This window comes from Equus przewalskii, chromosome 23, assembly GCF_037783145.1.
Source record: "Equus przewalskii isolate Varuska chromosome 23, EquPr2, whole genome shotgun sequence".
Classification (NCBI taxonomy): Eukaryota; Metazoa; Chordata; class Mammalia; order Perissodactyla; family Equidae; genus Equus; species Equus przewalskii.
Window position 1 is genome coordinate 24,833,998 of NC_091853.1, and position 16,513 is coordinate 24,850,510.

Here is a 16,513-nt window from a genome sequence, read left to right on the forward strand (position 1 = left end):
ACCGAGTGCTCAACGGTTGCCAAGGAAACAATCTCTGGGGCCTGGTTGTCATGGATATGTCTGGCTGTTTGTTTCCCTGGCGTATGGGATGGGAGTGGTTGTTGGGGAGCTTTGGGAACCCTCTTGACACTCCCTTCTCTCCACAGCTCTGTGGGGGCTCCAGGCAGACGGCCTGCACTCCAGGAGCATGCCCTGGAGAACTGTGTCCCCGAGATAATGGCACAACCTGTGGCTCCCACTGCAGAGGCACCCTCCCCAGGGCGGGTGGGGCCTTCTGGACGGCGGGGCAGGTGGCCAAGCAGCTGCAGGGCTTCAATGCCCAGCTCCAGCAGACCAGGCAGATGGTAGGTGTGGCCGAGGTGGGTTGGGCATCTGTAACAGGAGGCAGTGGGGACAGAACCCCTGGGCAAGTCACAGCTCCTGTTTTACAGTTAGGAGACGAAAGCCCAGAGATGTCAGGTGACTTGCCCAAAGCCCCACAGCAAGTGAGAGAGAGAGTTTGGGGCAAGTGTTTTGGGGTTTTTTTTTAGCCGACTCCACATCATTTCTTCTGGGGCCAAACCGGGTTAGTTACAAATGTTTCCCAGGTAGGTCTCAGGTAGCAGGTGTCCACAGAATCCTTGGAGGCTGCTGAGAGGCTCTCTTGGGGCTTTGAGCACTGCTGACCTACACCGTGTGTTGGCAGATCAGGGCAGCCGAGGAAGCTGCGTCGCAGGTGCAATCAGATGCTCAGCGCCTGGAGACCCAGGTGAGCACCAGCCGCTCCCAGATGGAGGAAGACGTCCAACGCACGCGGCTCCTCATCCAGCAAGTCCGGGACTTCCTCTCAGGTGAGCCTGGCCTTTGCCCTCCCTTGGCTGATGTTTCAACTCCTGCCTGTCCCTAGTCCCCCTATGCCCCGTCCCTGATCTAGTTCATCAGCCAGCTGCCTCCTTCCCTCATCTCCACGCCACCCGGGCCAGGCCCCCATCACTTGCCTGGATGGCCACCCCGGCCCTCTAGTGGTTTGCCCACCTCCCCCGCGCTCCCTTATGGTCTGTTCTCAACAGAACAGCCTGAAACATCTTTGAAAAATGTGTAAGTGGGATCACATGCCACTTGTGCCTAAAATCCTTCATTGGCTTCCCTTTGATCTTGGGATAAACTCCCAACTCCTTATCATGGCCTCTGTTTACCTCCCGGAGGTGGCCTTGTGTCCTCCCCACTTTGCTCACCAACTGTCCCTGAACAGGCCAGCCTCTTGGCGCCTCGGAGACTTTGACTTGCTCTTTCTCTGCCTGGAATGCTCTTTCCAAGGCTGCTGATTCCTGCCCTCAAGGTCTCAGCTTAAATATCATCTCCCTCAAGAGGCCTTTCCCGACCACCTCATCTGGTATCCCCCTCCCTTCCTGGTCCCCTCGGCTGTCTGGCCTTCATTGCACTGCTCTGAGCCTGTGGATGTTGAATTCATTTTGCTGCAAGTTTGCTGTTTGTCTCCCTGCTAGAGGGCAGGAAGGGCTGTCTGTCTTGTTCACCATGTCACTGGCACCTAGCATAAGGCCAGACACAGAAAAGCACCCAACGTTGGTTGAATGAATAAATGAACTGAATCCCCTCCCTCGCCGCCCTGGGGACTAGAAGGGTTCCTGGATAGGACTCAGGAAACCTGTGTGACTTTGGGCAGGTTGCTTTTCTCTTTGCCTCATCTTTCGCTTCTGCAAACCGGGATGGTAGTATTTCACAGGTTTATTCTGGGGATCGAGTAACTGACACAAAATGTGTTTTGAAAAAATTAAAGGTGCCTCAGGAATATGAGTTGATATTATTAGATTTCTGATCCCTGCCAGGGAATTTGCTTGGCTGGGAGCCCAGTGAATATGAGCTGAGGGCTTGGTGTAACGACACTGGCTCTTCTCGCTACTATTGTGGTGTCTTTGCTCCTGGATGTGATGGCAGAATGAGAGAAGCCGGGAGGATCCACTGGGGTCCCATGGCTGGCCTGACGCTGTGCTGGGGTCAGCCTCCCAGAGAGCCCCAGAATGGGGGAGAGTGTTACCTGGGGATGCAGGGAGATGGGGCCCGACAAATGACGATGTGGACAGAGGGGCAGGCCAAAGTTTGGGGTGGACTCACAGATGAGGAAGTCTTCCCCTGAGTCGAGCAGAGGGAAGCTGAATGTCCACCCCCGGCATCTGCCCCAGCCAGGGGGTGGGAGGCAGGTAGGAAGTCTCTCTGGGGTGCAGCCCGGACTCATGGACAGGCAGGGGGTTGCAGGGCTGTGAGCCCCCTTTTGTCCTCTCAGTTCTACTTGTGTCTCAGGTCCTTTGACGGGACCAGGGGGAGAGAGGGAGCAGGGCCTGAGAGAGGCCGGGCCCCTGGGAGGGACCCGGGACAATTCAGTCTCCATGGCAGTGGGTTCTAGTCTCCATGGTCCTGGTGTGGGAGATGCATGCGCTAGCTACTGTTGGCTCGCAGGCTCACAGCGTGGGGGGGAGAGTGGAAGGCCTTGGAGGAACGGGGAGGCGTCATCTTTCCCAGGTCTTCAAGTGGAACTGACGAAAATAATAATTCAGGTTTGTTGAGTTAAACTAAGTGCCAGGCACTGTCTACATGCTTCATGTGTATTACATTATCTAATCCTGACTGCCTACCACTTTGCAGGGGAGGACTCTAGGCACAGAGAGGTTAAGTAACCTGCCTAAGGGAGTCCAGCTTCGAGGGAGTGCAGGGAGGATTCATCTCACTCCCTAGTCCACACTCTAATTATTGCCCCATGAGACAGACACACACGGGTGTGCACACACACACACACATGCTTCCGGGCTTTTGCTGATATTTTTCCTCTCCCTGGATTGTCTCTCCTGCCCCACCTCTGCCAACCTAGCTAGTTCCTACTCATCCTCTAAGAATCCTCTAAGGACCCCATCTCCAGGGAGCCTCCCTGGACCTGTCAGACTGGCTTACGTGCCCTCCACAGTCCGTTCTAGCACCCTGTGTTACCCCTGTCACTCAGGGTTGGTGATGTGCCTGTCTGTCCCACTTGATTTCGAGCTCCATGAGGGCAGGGATCCAGTCTCATCTGATTTTCAGTCTCAGTTGCCTGCATGCTGCTGTTCAGAGCAGTGAAAGTTTGCTGAGCCCACCCGGAGACTCGGGAGCCCATGAAACTGAGTTCAAGGCAGACCGAGCCCATGGGCGCCGCTGACGTGACGCGGGGCAAAGGCAGGGCCAGAGCTGCACACGGCAGTGCGCTCGCGGTGGGAGGCTCTCTGGGGAAGGTGCATATAAAGCCTTGTTTTGTGAGTCGGACACTGAGTTAGATGAGAGGGTGGCAGTCTTTGTGGGGAGGTCCTCATGGAAGCTTGTAGTTGGGGGTAAGTCCATTTGGTTAAACTCGACCACAATTAGGCCTTGGGCTCCTGCAGGGTGCTGCTCTGGCTCTGAAGGGACACAGCAGTGGACTAGGCATAGCTGCCGTCTTCCAAGAATGTCCCTCCTCCTGGCAGGGGGAGGGGATTGGGGCTGGGACCTGTGTAGGAAGCTGGAGAGAAAACCTGATTGCAGAGAACCCCAGGGCAAACTGTCTGAGTGGGTGGGCGCCCCCTTCCTACCATAGCAGTACCAGTGGAAGCCACAGAAGTGAATGAGGAGAGGTGGGCAGGAGATGCGGTCTCTGCGCTTCTGACCTTACTCTCTCACCCGGAGGTGGTTTGTAGAATTCTTGCTAATTAATTGTTTCAATTCATCCCTTCAGGTTGGGGATCGTTATTCTCATTTCACAGATCAGGAAACTGAGCTCAGAGCAACCCTTTGACTTGCCCCAGGTTGCTTGAATAGTAAAGGGGAGGCCTGGATCTGGAGCCCTTTCAATCATTTATTCACTCTACAAACACGGAGTGCCTCCATGTGCCAGGCACAGTGCTGGTGGCTGGGGAGGTAGCTGTGAACAAAACCCAGTCCCTGCCTTCATGGAGTTTGTAACAGACACAAAACCAGATAAACGAGCTAAGCGTCGGCATGTGGGGGGCGATGGGATGCTAGGGAGAAAGAGAAAGCAGAGCAGGAAGATGAGGAGTGTTGGTATAGGGTGGAGGTTGTGATTCTAGGTTGGATGGCCAGGGCTGGCCTCCCTGAGAAGGGGACACTTGAACCAAGACCTGATAATCTTCATCTGCCTTTGCAAAAATGAGCATTCTGGCCTGAGGAGGGGCACACGGAAGGGGTCTTGTTGCCAAGGAAGTGGTTCCAGTTCCTGGACTCTTCCCAGTTTAGGGCTGATGATGCTTGTGCTCCAGGCATTGTTCGGTACCAGCTGTCTGGCACCACCTCCTTCTCCCCAGCCTGCAGCTTCCTGTGGCGCCACTTAGTTGCCACAGCTGTGCCGACAATCATCCTCCCACAGCATTCCCAGAAATTCTCAGAGAATGGGCGCCTGAATGTGCCCAAGAGGGAACGGCAGCTCCTTGGGCAGCCGGGGTGGAGATGCCACAGTGGGTGCTTCTCATGGGTGCTGCTCTGATCTTGGGTAGGGGTAGCTGGGCTCCCTCGATCTGATGGACAGCTGTCTTCCAGACCCTGACACTGACGCAGCCACCATCCAGGAGGTCAGCGAGGCCGTGCTGGCCCTGTGGCTGCCCACAGACTCTGTCACAGTCCTGCAGAAGATGAATGAGATCCAGGCCATTGCAGCCAGGCTCCCCAACGTGGACCTGGTGCTGTCCCAGACCAAGCAGGACATTGCTCGGGCGCGCAGGCTCCAGGCTGAGGCCGAGCAGGCCAGGTATGGCTCGAGGCCTTGAACTTCTGCCCCGATTGGATTGGGCTGGTGTATGGCTCCCCAGTTCTGTTGCTGGAAGCGAGAGAAGAACTTCTGCAAGTCAGAAGGGTACAGGGGGGCTGGGAGACAGGACGGGTGCTTACTATGGTGAGGGATGGAAAGTGATACACAGCATCCAGGGTGAACTTAACTTGGCATGGCCTGGTCTTCCACATTGGAAACTGTGCCCAAAGCGTGTCTCAGACATAACACATTCATCACGTCTGCTCAGTAGGGTCCTGGGGTGGAAGGGCTACTGAGTAAATGCTCCCCTTTTTGTCTTGGCTGGGAAGGCTGTTCTCTGGGACTGGCGAGGGAGGGATCCACACTATTCCTTCACTGTTCGCTCATTCTCTCCCCTCTCCCTTCTGCTCCCCTGGCCCCAGGAGCCGCGCCCATGCAGTGGAGGGCCAGGTGGAGGACGTGGTAGGGAACCTGCGGCATGGCACGGTGGCTCTGCAAGAAGCTCAGGACACCATGCAAGGCACCAGCCGCTCCCTCCGGCTTATCCAGGACAGGGTTACGGAGGTGAGGTGTTATGGCTTCCTTCCCCCCATATTTGGGAATGAACAGACGGATTCAGGCATAAGACATAGAAGACGCCAGAAAGTGACCTGGAAGGAAACTGAGCTGGGGACCTAATGAAAGAGGGTTAGAAGCCCTGGGCCTGACTTTGAGCCTTTGGTTTTCTGGTCTTGTGGCCAGTGCAGCCGGCAGGGGCGGGCTCTGAGCTGCAGTGGGGGTGGGGTCAGCTGAGCTGGAAAAGGAGGAGGAGTGGATGCCAGAGGACAGATAGGGGATTGGGAGGGGCAATGGTGATGTCCTGCTTGTTGAGAATTTTAGCTGCCTGAAGAGATGGAGAAAAGAACAACGAAGGCCACTGCCTATGAGACCCACCACAGACCCCAGGTGTCTCTCTCTCCACAAAGGTTCAGCAGGTACTGGGACCAGCGGAAAGACTGGTGACTGGCATGATGGAGCAGCTGGGTGACTTCCGAGCACGAATGGAGACGCTCCGCCGCCTGGCCAGGCAGCAGCGGGCGCAGGCAGCCCAGGCCCAGCAGCTCGCGGAGGATGCCAGTGAGCGGGCACTGAGTGCCCAGGAGGTACAGGGAGGGCAGAGTCAGCCTGAGGAAGTGCAGTCATGAGGGGTTCCTGAGTGGGAGAGGACTTTGTACACTTCATAAGATTGCTCAAAAGCAATGAGAATAGCAGATCTCCTAGGATAACCAGAAGGGGCTTCAGGATTAACCCAAACCTGGCTAGACATCTGAATTCTACCTCAATATGCCTTTGGCGTAGCTGGTTCAGGGATGTTGGAAATGATCTGGTCCAATATCCCTCCTTTTACAGATGAGGTGATAACTTTGTCCAGGCCCAAAGCTCGTCTTCAAAGCAGGTCTCTTGACGCCTGATCCAGAGCTTGTGCCCTGTTGTGGCTACCCAGCCCAGACAGACACTCTTGACTTAGCCTAACCTGAGCCCCATCACTGTCAGAATTAGATCAGAGAGAAGCTCAAAGAGCCACTCTCAATGTCTCTAGTGTGCCAGGAACTTTAGCACTTGCAGTCGCTATACAATGGCCATGCTGCCAAGTGTACATGTTAAGTGACAAGTATGTGCCTGGCACCGTGCTGGAAGTGAGGTGGGAGATGACAGGACCTGCAGATGGAGGGAAGGAAATACAGAGGAAGTTTAAGATATAGTTTGTGGCCCATGGGTTTTTTTAGGTAAAACCAACCCGTTGGGAATATTAGGAGGCACCTTATCTCCTTGTGTTGGTTCAAGTGATGTCAAGTTCTTTAGCCAAAGGTCTTTAGGACTTTCAATGGTGATGATGGTGAGACTGAGACTGTTCTACCTTTTTCAGGGATTTGACAGAATAAAGCAAAAGTATGCTGAGCTGAAGGACCGGTTGGGTCGGAGCCCCATGCTGGGAGAGCAGGGCAGCCGGATCCTGAGCGTCAAGACGGAGGCAGAGGAACTGTTCGGGGAGACCATGGAGATGATGGACAGGATGAAAGGTGAGAGAATGGTCCTGAGGACTGCAGGGCATCCTTAAAGGCTGGGACCAACCAGGGCTTCTGAGGCCCACTCTTATTGGAGCTAGCAGTGCTAAGGGAATGAGATCAGTCAGGATTTCCTGAGCACCTAGTAAGTACGAGACACAATGATGGGGCTGTGGGGAGTGCAGAGATGTTCCCAAGACTTGGCCTGCCCTCAAGAAGCATGCAATCCAGATGGGGCCATATTTCCTATTGCCCATAAGATTCTTGAAGCTGTATTTAACAGCACAAGGAGGGCTGTGATAGGAACCCAAATAATAAGAGCTCTAGGTGTTCAGAGGATAAATTGACAGAGGGAAATGTTCAGTGAAGGTAATGTTCAGACAAGATAAAATTTGAGGTGGACTTGGAAGGATGTGTCGGCCTGGGAGAGGCTGTGAGGAAGAGGAGGGACATCAAGACAGGGTGGGTGGGAAGGAAGAAGGCATGTTCTGAGGATGGGAGCAGGACCACCCAGCAGGAAAGGAGGGTTGACGAGGACCAGAACAGGTCAGAGAGGAGTAGCATGGGGTCAGTGTGCCTGGGTCTAGGTGTTTGGCCTTGATGCCAGGATGAGGAGGGTAGACCCAGCCCCAGAGGCAGTAAGAAACCACCCAAGTGTTTTGAATACGGCAGAGACATAATGAGAGGAGATTTTGAAAGAGTGCTGAGGTTCCCCTGAAAGGAGAACAGAGATTTCCAGGAACCAGGCTCAATCTCTAGGATGTGATGATGGGGTCATTGCATTTGTGTGCCTAGTGAATGCCACAACCAGAGTTTCTCTGAATTTTAGAGAAAGCTTTTGACAAAAATCTGTTTGGTAAGCCAGGTTGACACTATGGAGAAGACAGTGAGTAAATATGAGACTATGGGCAGTCACAGCTGAAGGGTAAGGAAAGAGGAGCTGACCTAGATGGAAGTATCCAGAGGCTGGGTCAGTGTATGCCCTGGACTTGCCCATCAATGTTTTATATGAAGATAAAGAATTTGCTTATCAAATCTATGGACGACAAATAGTTAATACGCTAGATAACAGAACCAGTATTGTAAGGCAATCTCAGAAATCTAAAAGGATGGGCTGAAACTAGCAGGATGAAATTAAATAAGGAGAAAAATTATCTCCCACTCTGGCGTTGTCTGGACCTAAACTCACAAGTACAGCTCAAGTGAGGCCTGGCTTCTTAGTGGCTGATATAACTGAAAACGCTTTGCAACTGGTAAGTGATAAGCACATATGAGTTGTCACTCACCTGAAAAAGACCCAAGAGTTTTGAGTAACTGTTAGCTTGATATAAGTCATCAGTGTCTTGCCACTGCCAAAAGAGCCAATAAATCCAAAGCAGCCAAAATAAGGCTCAGTAATGGCTCAGGGATGATATGAAAAATATTTAGTAACTGGTGTGTCATGCATCTACCAACCAGAAAAGGCCCAGGTTGTAGCACTGGAACAAGTATTTACTTGCTTGCAGGAATTAACCTTTATTTGCAGGCTTATAGGGAATATCATGCACAGGGGGCTTCTGGGGGTTGGGACCAGGGAACAGAATAGCAGTTGTTAAAATTTCAGTGTTTTATCAGCCCATAGGTCCATGTGAGTGCCCACTGGCTGAATGCAGCCCGCTAATAACCCTGTTACACGCTGCTGATAGGATACCACCTGGGCAGTGGTGTTCAGTGGTGGCTACTATATCTGCAGAAGGAGTATTGACAGACCTGCACACATTCGGAGGGAGGTTGACCAGGGTTGGGAGGTAGGGAAGGGCTTGATAATTATGTCAGATGAGGAATGGATGAAGGAACCAGGGAGGCTTAATCTGGAGAAGATGAGTCTCAGACGTTTGAAGGACTGCCATGTGGGAGGGCAAATATATTCCTACACCCCCAGGAGAGCCGGTGCTGGTGGTCCAGTGGTTAAGATTCGGTGCGCTCACCACCGTGGCTGGGTTCGTTTCCACTTAGAGAATCACACCACCCATCTGTTGGTTGTCATTTGGCAGCTGTGGGCAGCTGTGATGCTGAAAGCTAGGCTACTGGTATGTCAAATTCCAGCAGGGTCACCCATGGTGGACAGGTTTTAGTGGAGCTTCCAGACTAGACATACTGGGAAGAAGAACATGGCCACCCACTTGCAAAAAAATTGGCCATGAAAATCCTGTGAATGGCAGTGGAGCATTGTCTGATACAGCACTAGAAGGTGGGAGGATGGCGCAAAAAGACCAGGCAGGAGTCCCCTCTGCTGTACATGGGATCACTAGGAGTCACAGTTGATTCGACTGCACTAACAACAGAAACAGAAACCCCCAGGAGACAGATCTGGGACACTCCAGTGGAAGCAAGAAGGGGTCAAATTCTGGTTTAATGAGAAGACATTTCTAACAACTAGAGCTGCCTCAAGTTGGAGCCTTGGGGCGCAGTGCTCTCCTCCCTATTGCTGGAAAAGTTCAGGCTGAGGCTGGGTGCCAGCTCTCATGAATGCGGTGGAGGGGCCTCCTGTCTAGGGTGACAGGAGGCACAGGCTGGACTTGATCACTTCGGAGTCTTTCCAACCCTCCACACACATCTAGTGGTGGTTTGCAGAGTGGACTGGAGGGGGAGGACTAGATGTATCTGGAGTAGCATTTTGGGAGGGAGAGTGGGGAGGAATTCTGGTCACCCACCAGCTCTTTTGCCGTGGTGCCCACTTAAGGATCGTTGGTGGGATGGCAGCTCTCTGGGTCCAACAGCAGTGGGTTGCTAATCTTGGTGCTAGTGTCCTCCCTTCTCAGTCTGGGATAACTGAGAGCCTAGAGCAGAGGACAAGGGTGGGGTCAGGTGGCTAATTGGGGTGAGGGTTCCCTGGGTCTGGCCACATTTTTCTAAGAGTGGGCTGGGGCTGGGGAGGCATGAGGCTGGAGAGAGCTGCCTTGGAGGCCAGCCTCCCCTAGAGGTGATTGCTCCTGCAGGTGCTGCCTCCAGGTGGGTGGGAGGAGAAGGAAGGGTTGGGAGTCTCTGGGTGTCTCACCAGCTCCTCCTCCTCCCTCTGCTGTTCCATCTGCCTGCAGACATGGAGTCAGAGCTGCAGCGGGGGAGCCAGGCCATCATGCTTCGCTCGGCGGACCTGACAGGGCTGGAGAAGCGCGTGGAGCAGATCCGTGACTACATTAACGGGCGTGTGCTCTACTATGCCACTTGCAAGTGATGCTCCAGCTTCCAGCCGCTGCCCTCTTTGCTTCTGGGGGGGGGGAGGGGGAGGGCAGATGGGGTTTGAATACTTTCCAGCTCGAGGAGACTTTTATGCAACCTCCAGGACCACCTGGACCACCCCTGGTGTGCAGCTATTAAGATTACTCTGGGCTGCAGCTGAGCCTGAGCAGATGGGACCACTACATCCAAGGGACAGAGATCGTAGAGGTGGGCCATGTCACTGTGACTAGCAGCTCTCAAGTGGAGGGAGCTTGGCTGGGCAGTGTCCTCACCCTTCATCCTCCAGTGAGGCTGAATCCTGGACCAACACAAAAACTTCACAGAAAGTGATGTACAAATGAAAAGTCCAATAAAATCTTTGGAAAGAAACCTGGAGGTTCAAAGAGGGAAAATGGTCTCTCTCCCCATTAAGGAAAGCTTTGCCCCTCTTTTCTATCTCTCATTTGGGGTTCCTGGGTTCTCCTCTGCTCAAGCGTAAGGCCTGGTGGTGTATGATGCATAGGCTGCCCCACTCTGCTCAGTCCAGCTTGCTCGTCACCCAGACTCGGGCACACTGGACCCCTTTGCCCCCGGGACCCAATGCATTCCATCCTTGATAGACCAGAGGAGCCATTTTCATCTTTGAACAGTGATCCAGTTTCTATTTACGGATGAGGAAATAGACATCCAGAGAAGGAGAGTAAGGTGTCCAAATTCACACAGCTCCTAGAGGCAGCAGCGAGACTAGAGTCTGTGCCTCTTGGGATCTCAAAGAGAAGTTGTAAACAGATATATATGTGTGTGTGGATGTGTATGGGGGGCAAATATGGGAATGGCATGAACACCTGTGTGCTAACCATGGCCCAGGTACTGCTAGGCGTTTTGTCTCCATTAACTTCTTGATCGTTATTAATCATATTAATTATTTATTGAGTGGTGTGCTAGACACATCATCTGCATCACCTTGTGAAATAGGGGGTGCTGTTGTTCCCATTTGACAGGTAAGGCAACCAAGGCACAAAAGGCTCAGTAACTTCCCCGTGGTCACAGACGTGGCAGGGCAGAGCTGGGCCTCAGATTCTTGTTCATCTAATACAGTCATTAGGAGAATGGATGCTGGAGCCAGACTGCCTGGGCTCCCATGGAGCCGACCCCAAGGGGTTGTTCTGAGGAGTAAATGAATCAGTATAAGGAACTCATGTCACTAGGTGCTTGGCACACCGTGCTCCCCATCCATGTCAGCTACGACCACACCTTGATTCTCCCTGACCTCAGCTCTCCATACACTTTCTACTCCACACAGGCTCAGGAGTCCCTGAGCTGCTTCTGAGGTTGAGAAGCACCAAACGAAGCCTCATAGAGAAAAATATGTCCATTTATTGAGCACAACACTGAGCATGAAGCTGGAGGGGCTGGGGGGCGAGAAAACTGGGGAGGGACAGGAATATTGTGCCTGATTTTCATGGAGAAAAAGGCAGAGCAGAAGCAGGATTAGAATTATTGGTTGAAATTAAAATAGTCAACTTCCAATTTAATTGGGTGTGTGTGTGGAGGGCATCTGGCCAGGATCATAATTCCTCATAGTACTTAGTCATGGATTTCTTTCTTTTTCATCTTGGAGGCCTTTGGACTGGGGAGGGAGGGAGGTGGTCCAGAAGTATGTTGCGAGTAGGCTGGCGGGGTCTCGGCATGGTTGGGAGCTAATGCTGGAGTTAAGGATTTGGACTTTGAGGGCTCACAGGTAGACCATGGAGCTGCCTGTCATTCGTGCAGGTGGGCGGGCAACTGCATTAATGAGCCCATTCTGGCCATGAGGACAAAGGCTTGAGAGGCAGGAGCGAGAGTGTGCTGAACAGGGAGTCTGGGTAGATGCTCCATATGGCTTTGCTCGGAGAAAGTGAGGCAGCCTGGCCAGCCCGTAAGCTTTTCACGACAAACAACACAGACCCAGGCAAGAGCTATCTACGTACACTGCACAGAGCCACGGCACGTAGGGTGTGGGGGCACAGAGCAGGCAGGTCAGGGAGACCTGGAAGCCGGCGGACGCTGCTCCTCCTGCCCGCGGCTTCAATGACGCCTGTGCATCTTGGGGCTCACTCCTGGGCCTTCTCTGAGGGTCTGCCCCAGGCGGCAGCAGTGTGCTGCTTCCGATCCGAAACCGCTCCTGCCAGGCCCTGCTCTGCTTGCCCCCCTTCCTCCCACTGCAGGGTAGACTCCAGGTTTGGAAGGACAGAGAAGAGTTGAACATCTCTCCTGCAGAGGAAAGAGGTTCAGGGTAGGGGTGAGGCTGCCACCTCTGGCACCCCTCAGACCCTGTCATTCAGACTCTGGATGGGGCTTTCCTTCTGGGACAGAAGCTCTCCTTCCCCCCCACCCCTGTGCCGCCCACCCTGGCCCCCCTGCCTCTGGTCCCCTCACCTGAAAATTGTAGTGACACAGGGCCGGGCTCCAGGGATCACATAATGAGACAGACTCCAGTCTGCCCCGCCCGGCAGTGGGAGCTGCCACTGGCTTTGACTGGCACCATGACCTCTGATTTGAAGTTCCTGGGAAGGAAATGAAGCAACAGGCTATGAAGTCTTTGAGGAAGGAAGAGGAGCTGGGAGGGTTCTCTGTGCCTGTGGCATCCACTCAGCCCTCCCTCTGTGAGGTTCAGAAAGAACAAGCCCTTGCAGAAAAGTCTAATAAGACAACTAAGTCCTGTTCCTGCCCCCAGAACACAGCGGCCCTGGAAACTCAAGGTCAGTGCTCACCATTCACATGCACCCAGTTTCCTGTGGGCATTTATAATCTCTTTTGCTTCACTCAACTTTTACAGTACCTTTATGAGGCAGCCTGAGCAGGTAAATATAATTCAATCAACCCATTTTACAGATGAGCAAACTAGAAACAGAAACAGTGATGGACTTAATGGCCACACAGCTAGGGAGTGGTAGGGACAGGACTGGAAACATTTCCCTTGATGGCCCATCCAGAGCTCTTCCAACCCTACAGAGCATCTGAGCAGGAGAGGCCCTTTGGTCAATTTCTTTCAGCCCCGTTGCCCGAGTTCTTTCAGACCCAGGCTGAGCATGGCTAGACCTCTGACTTTGGCTGAAAATACTTACTGTTTTTTGTTGGCCTTTTTAAGGAGCGTGGGCTCGGAGCAGTAGGAGGACTTCCCTTTGCTCCCAATGCTCAGGCAGCTGGAGCAGCAGCCGCAGGGCCCGATGGCCAGGGGCCCCTGCCGCATGGGCACCAGGCTGCTGCTGATGCGGAGGGAGCCATTGACTAGGCAGTTGAGGGACCTGCCCCCGGGGGCAGTGGGCCTGGGGCTGTGCTTGCAGGGCAGCCGGGTCAGGGCAGGGAGTGCCACGCTCTGGTCCAGGGCGGGTGCCTCGGTGATGGTGATCTCAGGGGAGCTGGGTCTCAAAGCCTCTGAGGCTTGAGGGACGGGTGGCCTGTTCTCCACCTCTGGCCGGATGCCCGGGCTGTGCAGGTTCATGTGCAGCTTCCTCATGTGGTGCACCACGGCTGCTGCGTTGAAGGCTTGCTAAGGAGACACAAGACCAGCCTCTGGCTCTCTCCACCCTCAGAGGCCCATGAGGCTCAAGCTTTCTCTTTGCCCTCTGGCCTCTTGAAACCCATGTGCCACTTCTCATTTCAGAGAGGGTCCATGGAGCTCCAGTGTCTGCTGGGAGGCTCCAAGGGAAGTCCCTACACCAGCCCCTGCCCCAGCCCCAGCCCACCCACCTCCCCAAGAGGACAACTTACCCTCCACTTGCTCTTGGCAAAGTTCTTCTGGATCTGGAGGCTGACTGACGGGTAGATGTCCCGATGGAGAGCTGTATTTCCGTCAATCCTGTGGATGCAGAGGGGACTCCTAGCTAGTGGGTGGCTATGGGAACTCAGCCAGGGACTGGGCGGGGGTTCTACACGCAGGTCCAGGTTAAGCCTAGTGGAGAACCCCAGGAGATGGGCAGCCCACTATAGGAAAGGGCTGGAACCAAGGCTCCTCTGTCCCCTGGGCAGGTCACAGGGGGCCTATGCTTTGGCAAAATGAACAACTTGCTTTAGGGCAGGGTCAACAAACTGCTGCCAGTCAGCCCAATCTACCCGTTGCCTGTTTTTGTAAATAAGGTCTTATGGGGACACAGACACGCCCATTCATCTGGGTACCAGCTATGGCTGCTTCCGTGCTACAATGGCAGAGTTGAGTAGTTGCCACAGAGACGGTATGTCCAGCAAAGCCCAAAATATTTACTATCTGGCTTTCTACACAAACATTTACCGACCCCTGCATCAGAGGCCGCTTGGGTTGTCACCATCCTTTAGCTCAAAACTTTGCTGAGTATCCACTTCCTCCCAGAAGCCTTCTTCAGTGAGGCCACCGATACAGGCTGCCATCTTCCTGTCCCCCTAGCCTCTCATTTACCCATCTCTGTATTCCTCACACGCTTGCCATGCGCGCAGTCCTTGCTAGGCACTTAGGGACCCAGAAGAGTAACAGAGGTGGGCCCCCTCTAGGGGCTTTCAGTGTGGATGTGGAGCCTTGTTTCATGTCCTGAGCTAGCGTAATTCACGGTAAGCTGGGTAATTGATAGAGATGGGATGGTCTGTCTGGACTGCAGGAGCCAGGGCTGCAGTGAAGCACGGAGGCTGCTCTGGATCCTGAAGGATGCTACATGCAAGGCAAGAGGCAGGGCATTCTAGGTGATGAAAATGGTGTGACCCAAGTTGTGTTTGGAAAGAGCTTGGAATATGGGGTGGGGGTGAGCATGGAGACAAGTATAGCTTTAGGCCTTTCTGCACTAGAGAAGGTGTGTTGGGAATCCTGGGAAATGAAGTTGGAGATAAAGGATCAGGCCAGATTGGGGAAAACCTGGAAAGACAAAGGAATCGAGGCTTGCTATGGTAGGGAGTGGGGAGCTATTGTAAATTCTTGAGCAGGGCTGTAGCATGAAAAAGAGAATAATTTGAAGATTTTTATTTAACTACTTTACCAATTGGTTGCTTTATGATCATTCTCAAATCACTTCATACAGAGCAAGTTTTGACCACAGACGCTCTGAAGAACAGAACAGAGTTGCCTATTCCTGGGTGTCCCTTGAGTATTGCACCCTAGTGCTGGGTGACAGTGCCTGGCTGTGTCTGCCCCCTGCACTTGACTGGACTACCAAGCTGCCACCCAAACTTGCTCGATTAAATGCTGTTTGCATCTCCAGCTGGACCTGATGAACACTGCTCTGCTCCTTGGATGTCGCAACAGTAAACAGCTCAGGGCAAGCAGATTCCAGGGACATGCAATGTGAACGAGTCAGCATGGGTTTTTGGGAGCCACAAGGCTAGGGTCTAGAGCCCACCCCATTCCTCACTCACCAGGGGTGCCTCAAGGCCTTCTCACAGGTGTACCGCACGTTTGGGTCCTTCTCCAGCAAGTGGCAAATAAAATCCTTGGCTAAGGGAAGCAATCAAAGACACAACAACTAAGGACCAGATTTCACGACTGATGGAAATTCACTTCCGGGCTGGTGGGTGGCAGAGAATGCATCTTTAGCTAATCTTCCAAAGAGGCAATTTTAAGAGTCTTAAAAGAGGAAAAAAATTCAAACCACCTAACAACAACCCACCATAAACCACCAAAGACAGGGTCTGTGCAGCCTCACCCACACAGCACTGCAGATACGTCTCTTGTCACGAGGCACCAGCATGCGTGCACGCCACGTGGGTGTACATTTGCACCGATTCAGGGGCCAGAACCCGCACTGGGGCTCACATGTAATTGCTAGCTTTTTCCAGCTCTGATCTCCGCTTAATGGACCCAACAACATTTAATGACTGTCCTCTCACACACAGACACTGCATGCCCTCGGTCTTGTAAAAGGCAAAATGTGGCCTTGGTTTTGCCACTCCTGCCTGGAACACTTCCCTGTGCCTGGCTCTGCCCTTCTGGCTCCTGGTCTAAACTACCTCCCTCCCTCCCTTTCACCAGGCATGCTGTGGCTCTGCCTCCAGGAAAACAAAAGCATGAAACTTAGATGCAAAGAATTTATTTGTTCTTTGAACCAGATGAAGATTTCTCCACTTTCCTTGGCAGCCTGTTCTGTAAGATTCCCCAGGGATTTTCAAGAGCCAGGACTGTCATCCTTTGTTAAGCTCTTTTCTCTTGGCAATCTCTGCCTTGAGGCTGTTATCTTGTCCTTCAACTGCACTGGCCTTACCTGACTCCGAAATGTCATCCCAGAATGGAGACTCAAACTCATAGTAGCCCTCCTTGATCTTCTCAAAAAGCTTAGACTCAGTTTCTTCATAGAAAGGAGGATACCCACACAACCTGCAGTGGAACAGGAAGGAGGTATGCTACTGAACAACCCCATCAACTCTGGGCCAGCCTCTCCCGTCCGCCCAGCCTTCTACCACATACACAGGCAGGCAGCAGGGTCCCTGACCAGCAGTGTGACCAGGACATGGATCTGCCTCTGATTCAGAAATGATGCAGGTCCCATTGAATGTCTATGCGAGAGCCAAAGCT

The 16,513-nt window shown here is 53.2% G+C and overlaps 2 protein-coding genes across 8 annotated transcripts in view; one reads left to right on the plus strand and one right to left on the minus strand.

Annotated features, from left to right (window-relative positions):
- The window catches only part of LAMB3 (laminin subunit beta 3), a 39,762-nt gene extending 29,370 nt beyond the window's left edge, over positions 1–10,392 (plus strand). For all 4 annotated transcript variants that reach the window (XM_070591035.1, XM_070591036.1, XM_070591038.1 and 1 more), the window contains 7 exons: positions 147–344; positions 686–830; positions 4,552–4,759; positions 5,182–5,323; positions 5,725–5,901; positions 6,666–6,819; positions 9,882–10,392. In XM_070591035.1, coding sequence (XP_070447136.1) covers positions 147–344; positions 686–830; positions 4,552–4,759; positions 5,182–5,323; positions 5,725–5,901; positions 6,666–6,819; positions 9,882–10,018 — 1,161 coding nt within the window. In that variant the 3' untranslated portion in view covers positions 10,019–10,392. The remainder of the gene's footprint in view (positions 1–146; positions 345–685; positions 831–4,551; positions 4,760–5,181; positions 5,324–5,724; positions 5,902–6,665; positions 6,820–9,881) is intronic.
- A 967-nt stretch (positions 10,393–11,359) lies between these two features.
- The window catches only part of CAMK1G (calcium/calmodulin dependent protein kinase IG), a 29,728-nt gene continuing 24,574 nt past the window's right edge, over positions 11,360–16,513 (minus strand). For all 4 annotated transcript variants that reach the window (XM_008516541.2, XM_070591039.1, XM_070591040.1 and 1 more), the window contains exons 8-13: positions 16,203–16,315; positions 15,361–15,439; positions 13,756–13,843; positions 13,110–13,534; positions 12,421–12,548; positions 11,360–12,255 (exon numbers count right to left, since the gene is read on the minus strand). In XM_008516541.2, the coding sequence (XP_008514763.1) occupies positions 12,458–12,548; positions 13,110–13,534; positions 13,756–13,843; positions 15,361–15,439; positions 16,203–16,315 (796 nt within the window). In that variant the 3' untranslated portion in view covers positions 11,360–12,255; positions 12,421–12,457. The remainder of the gene's footprint in view (positions 12,256–12,420; positions 12,549–13,109; positions 13,535–13,755; positions 13,844–15,360; positions 15,440–16,202; positions 16,316–16,513) is intronic.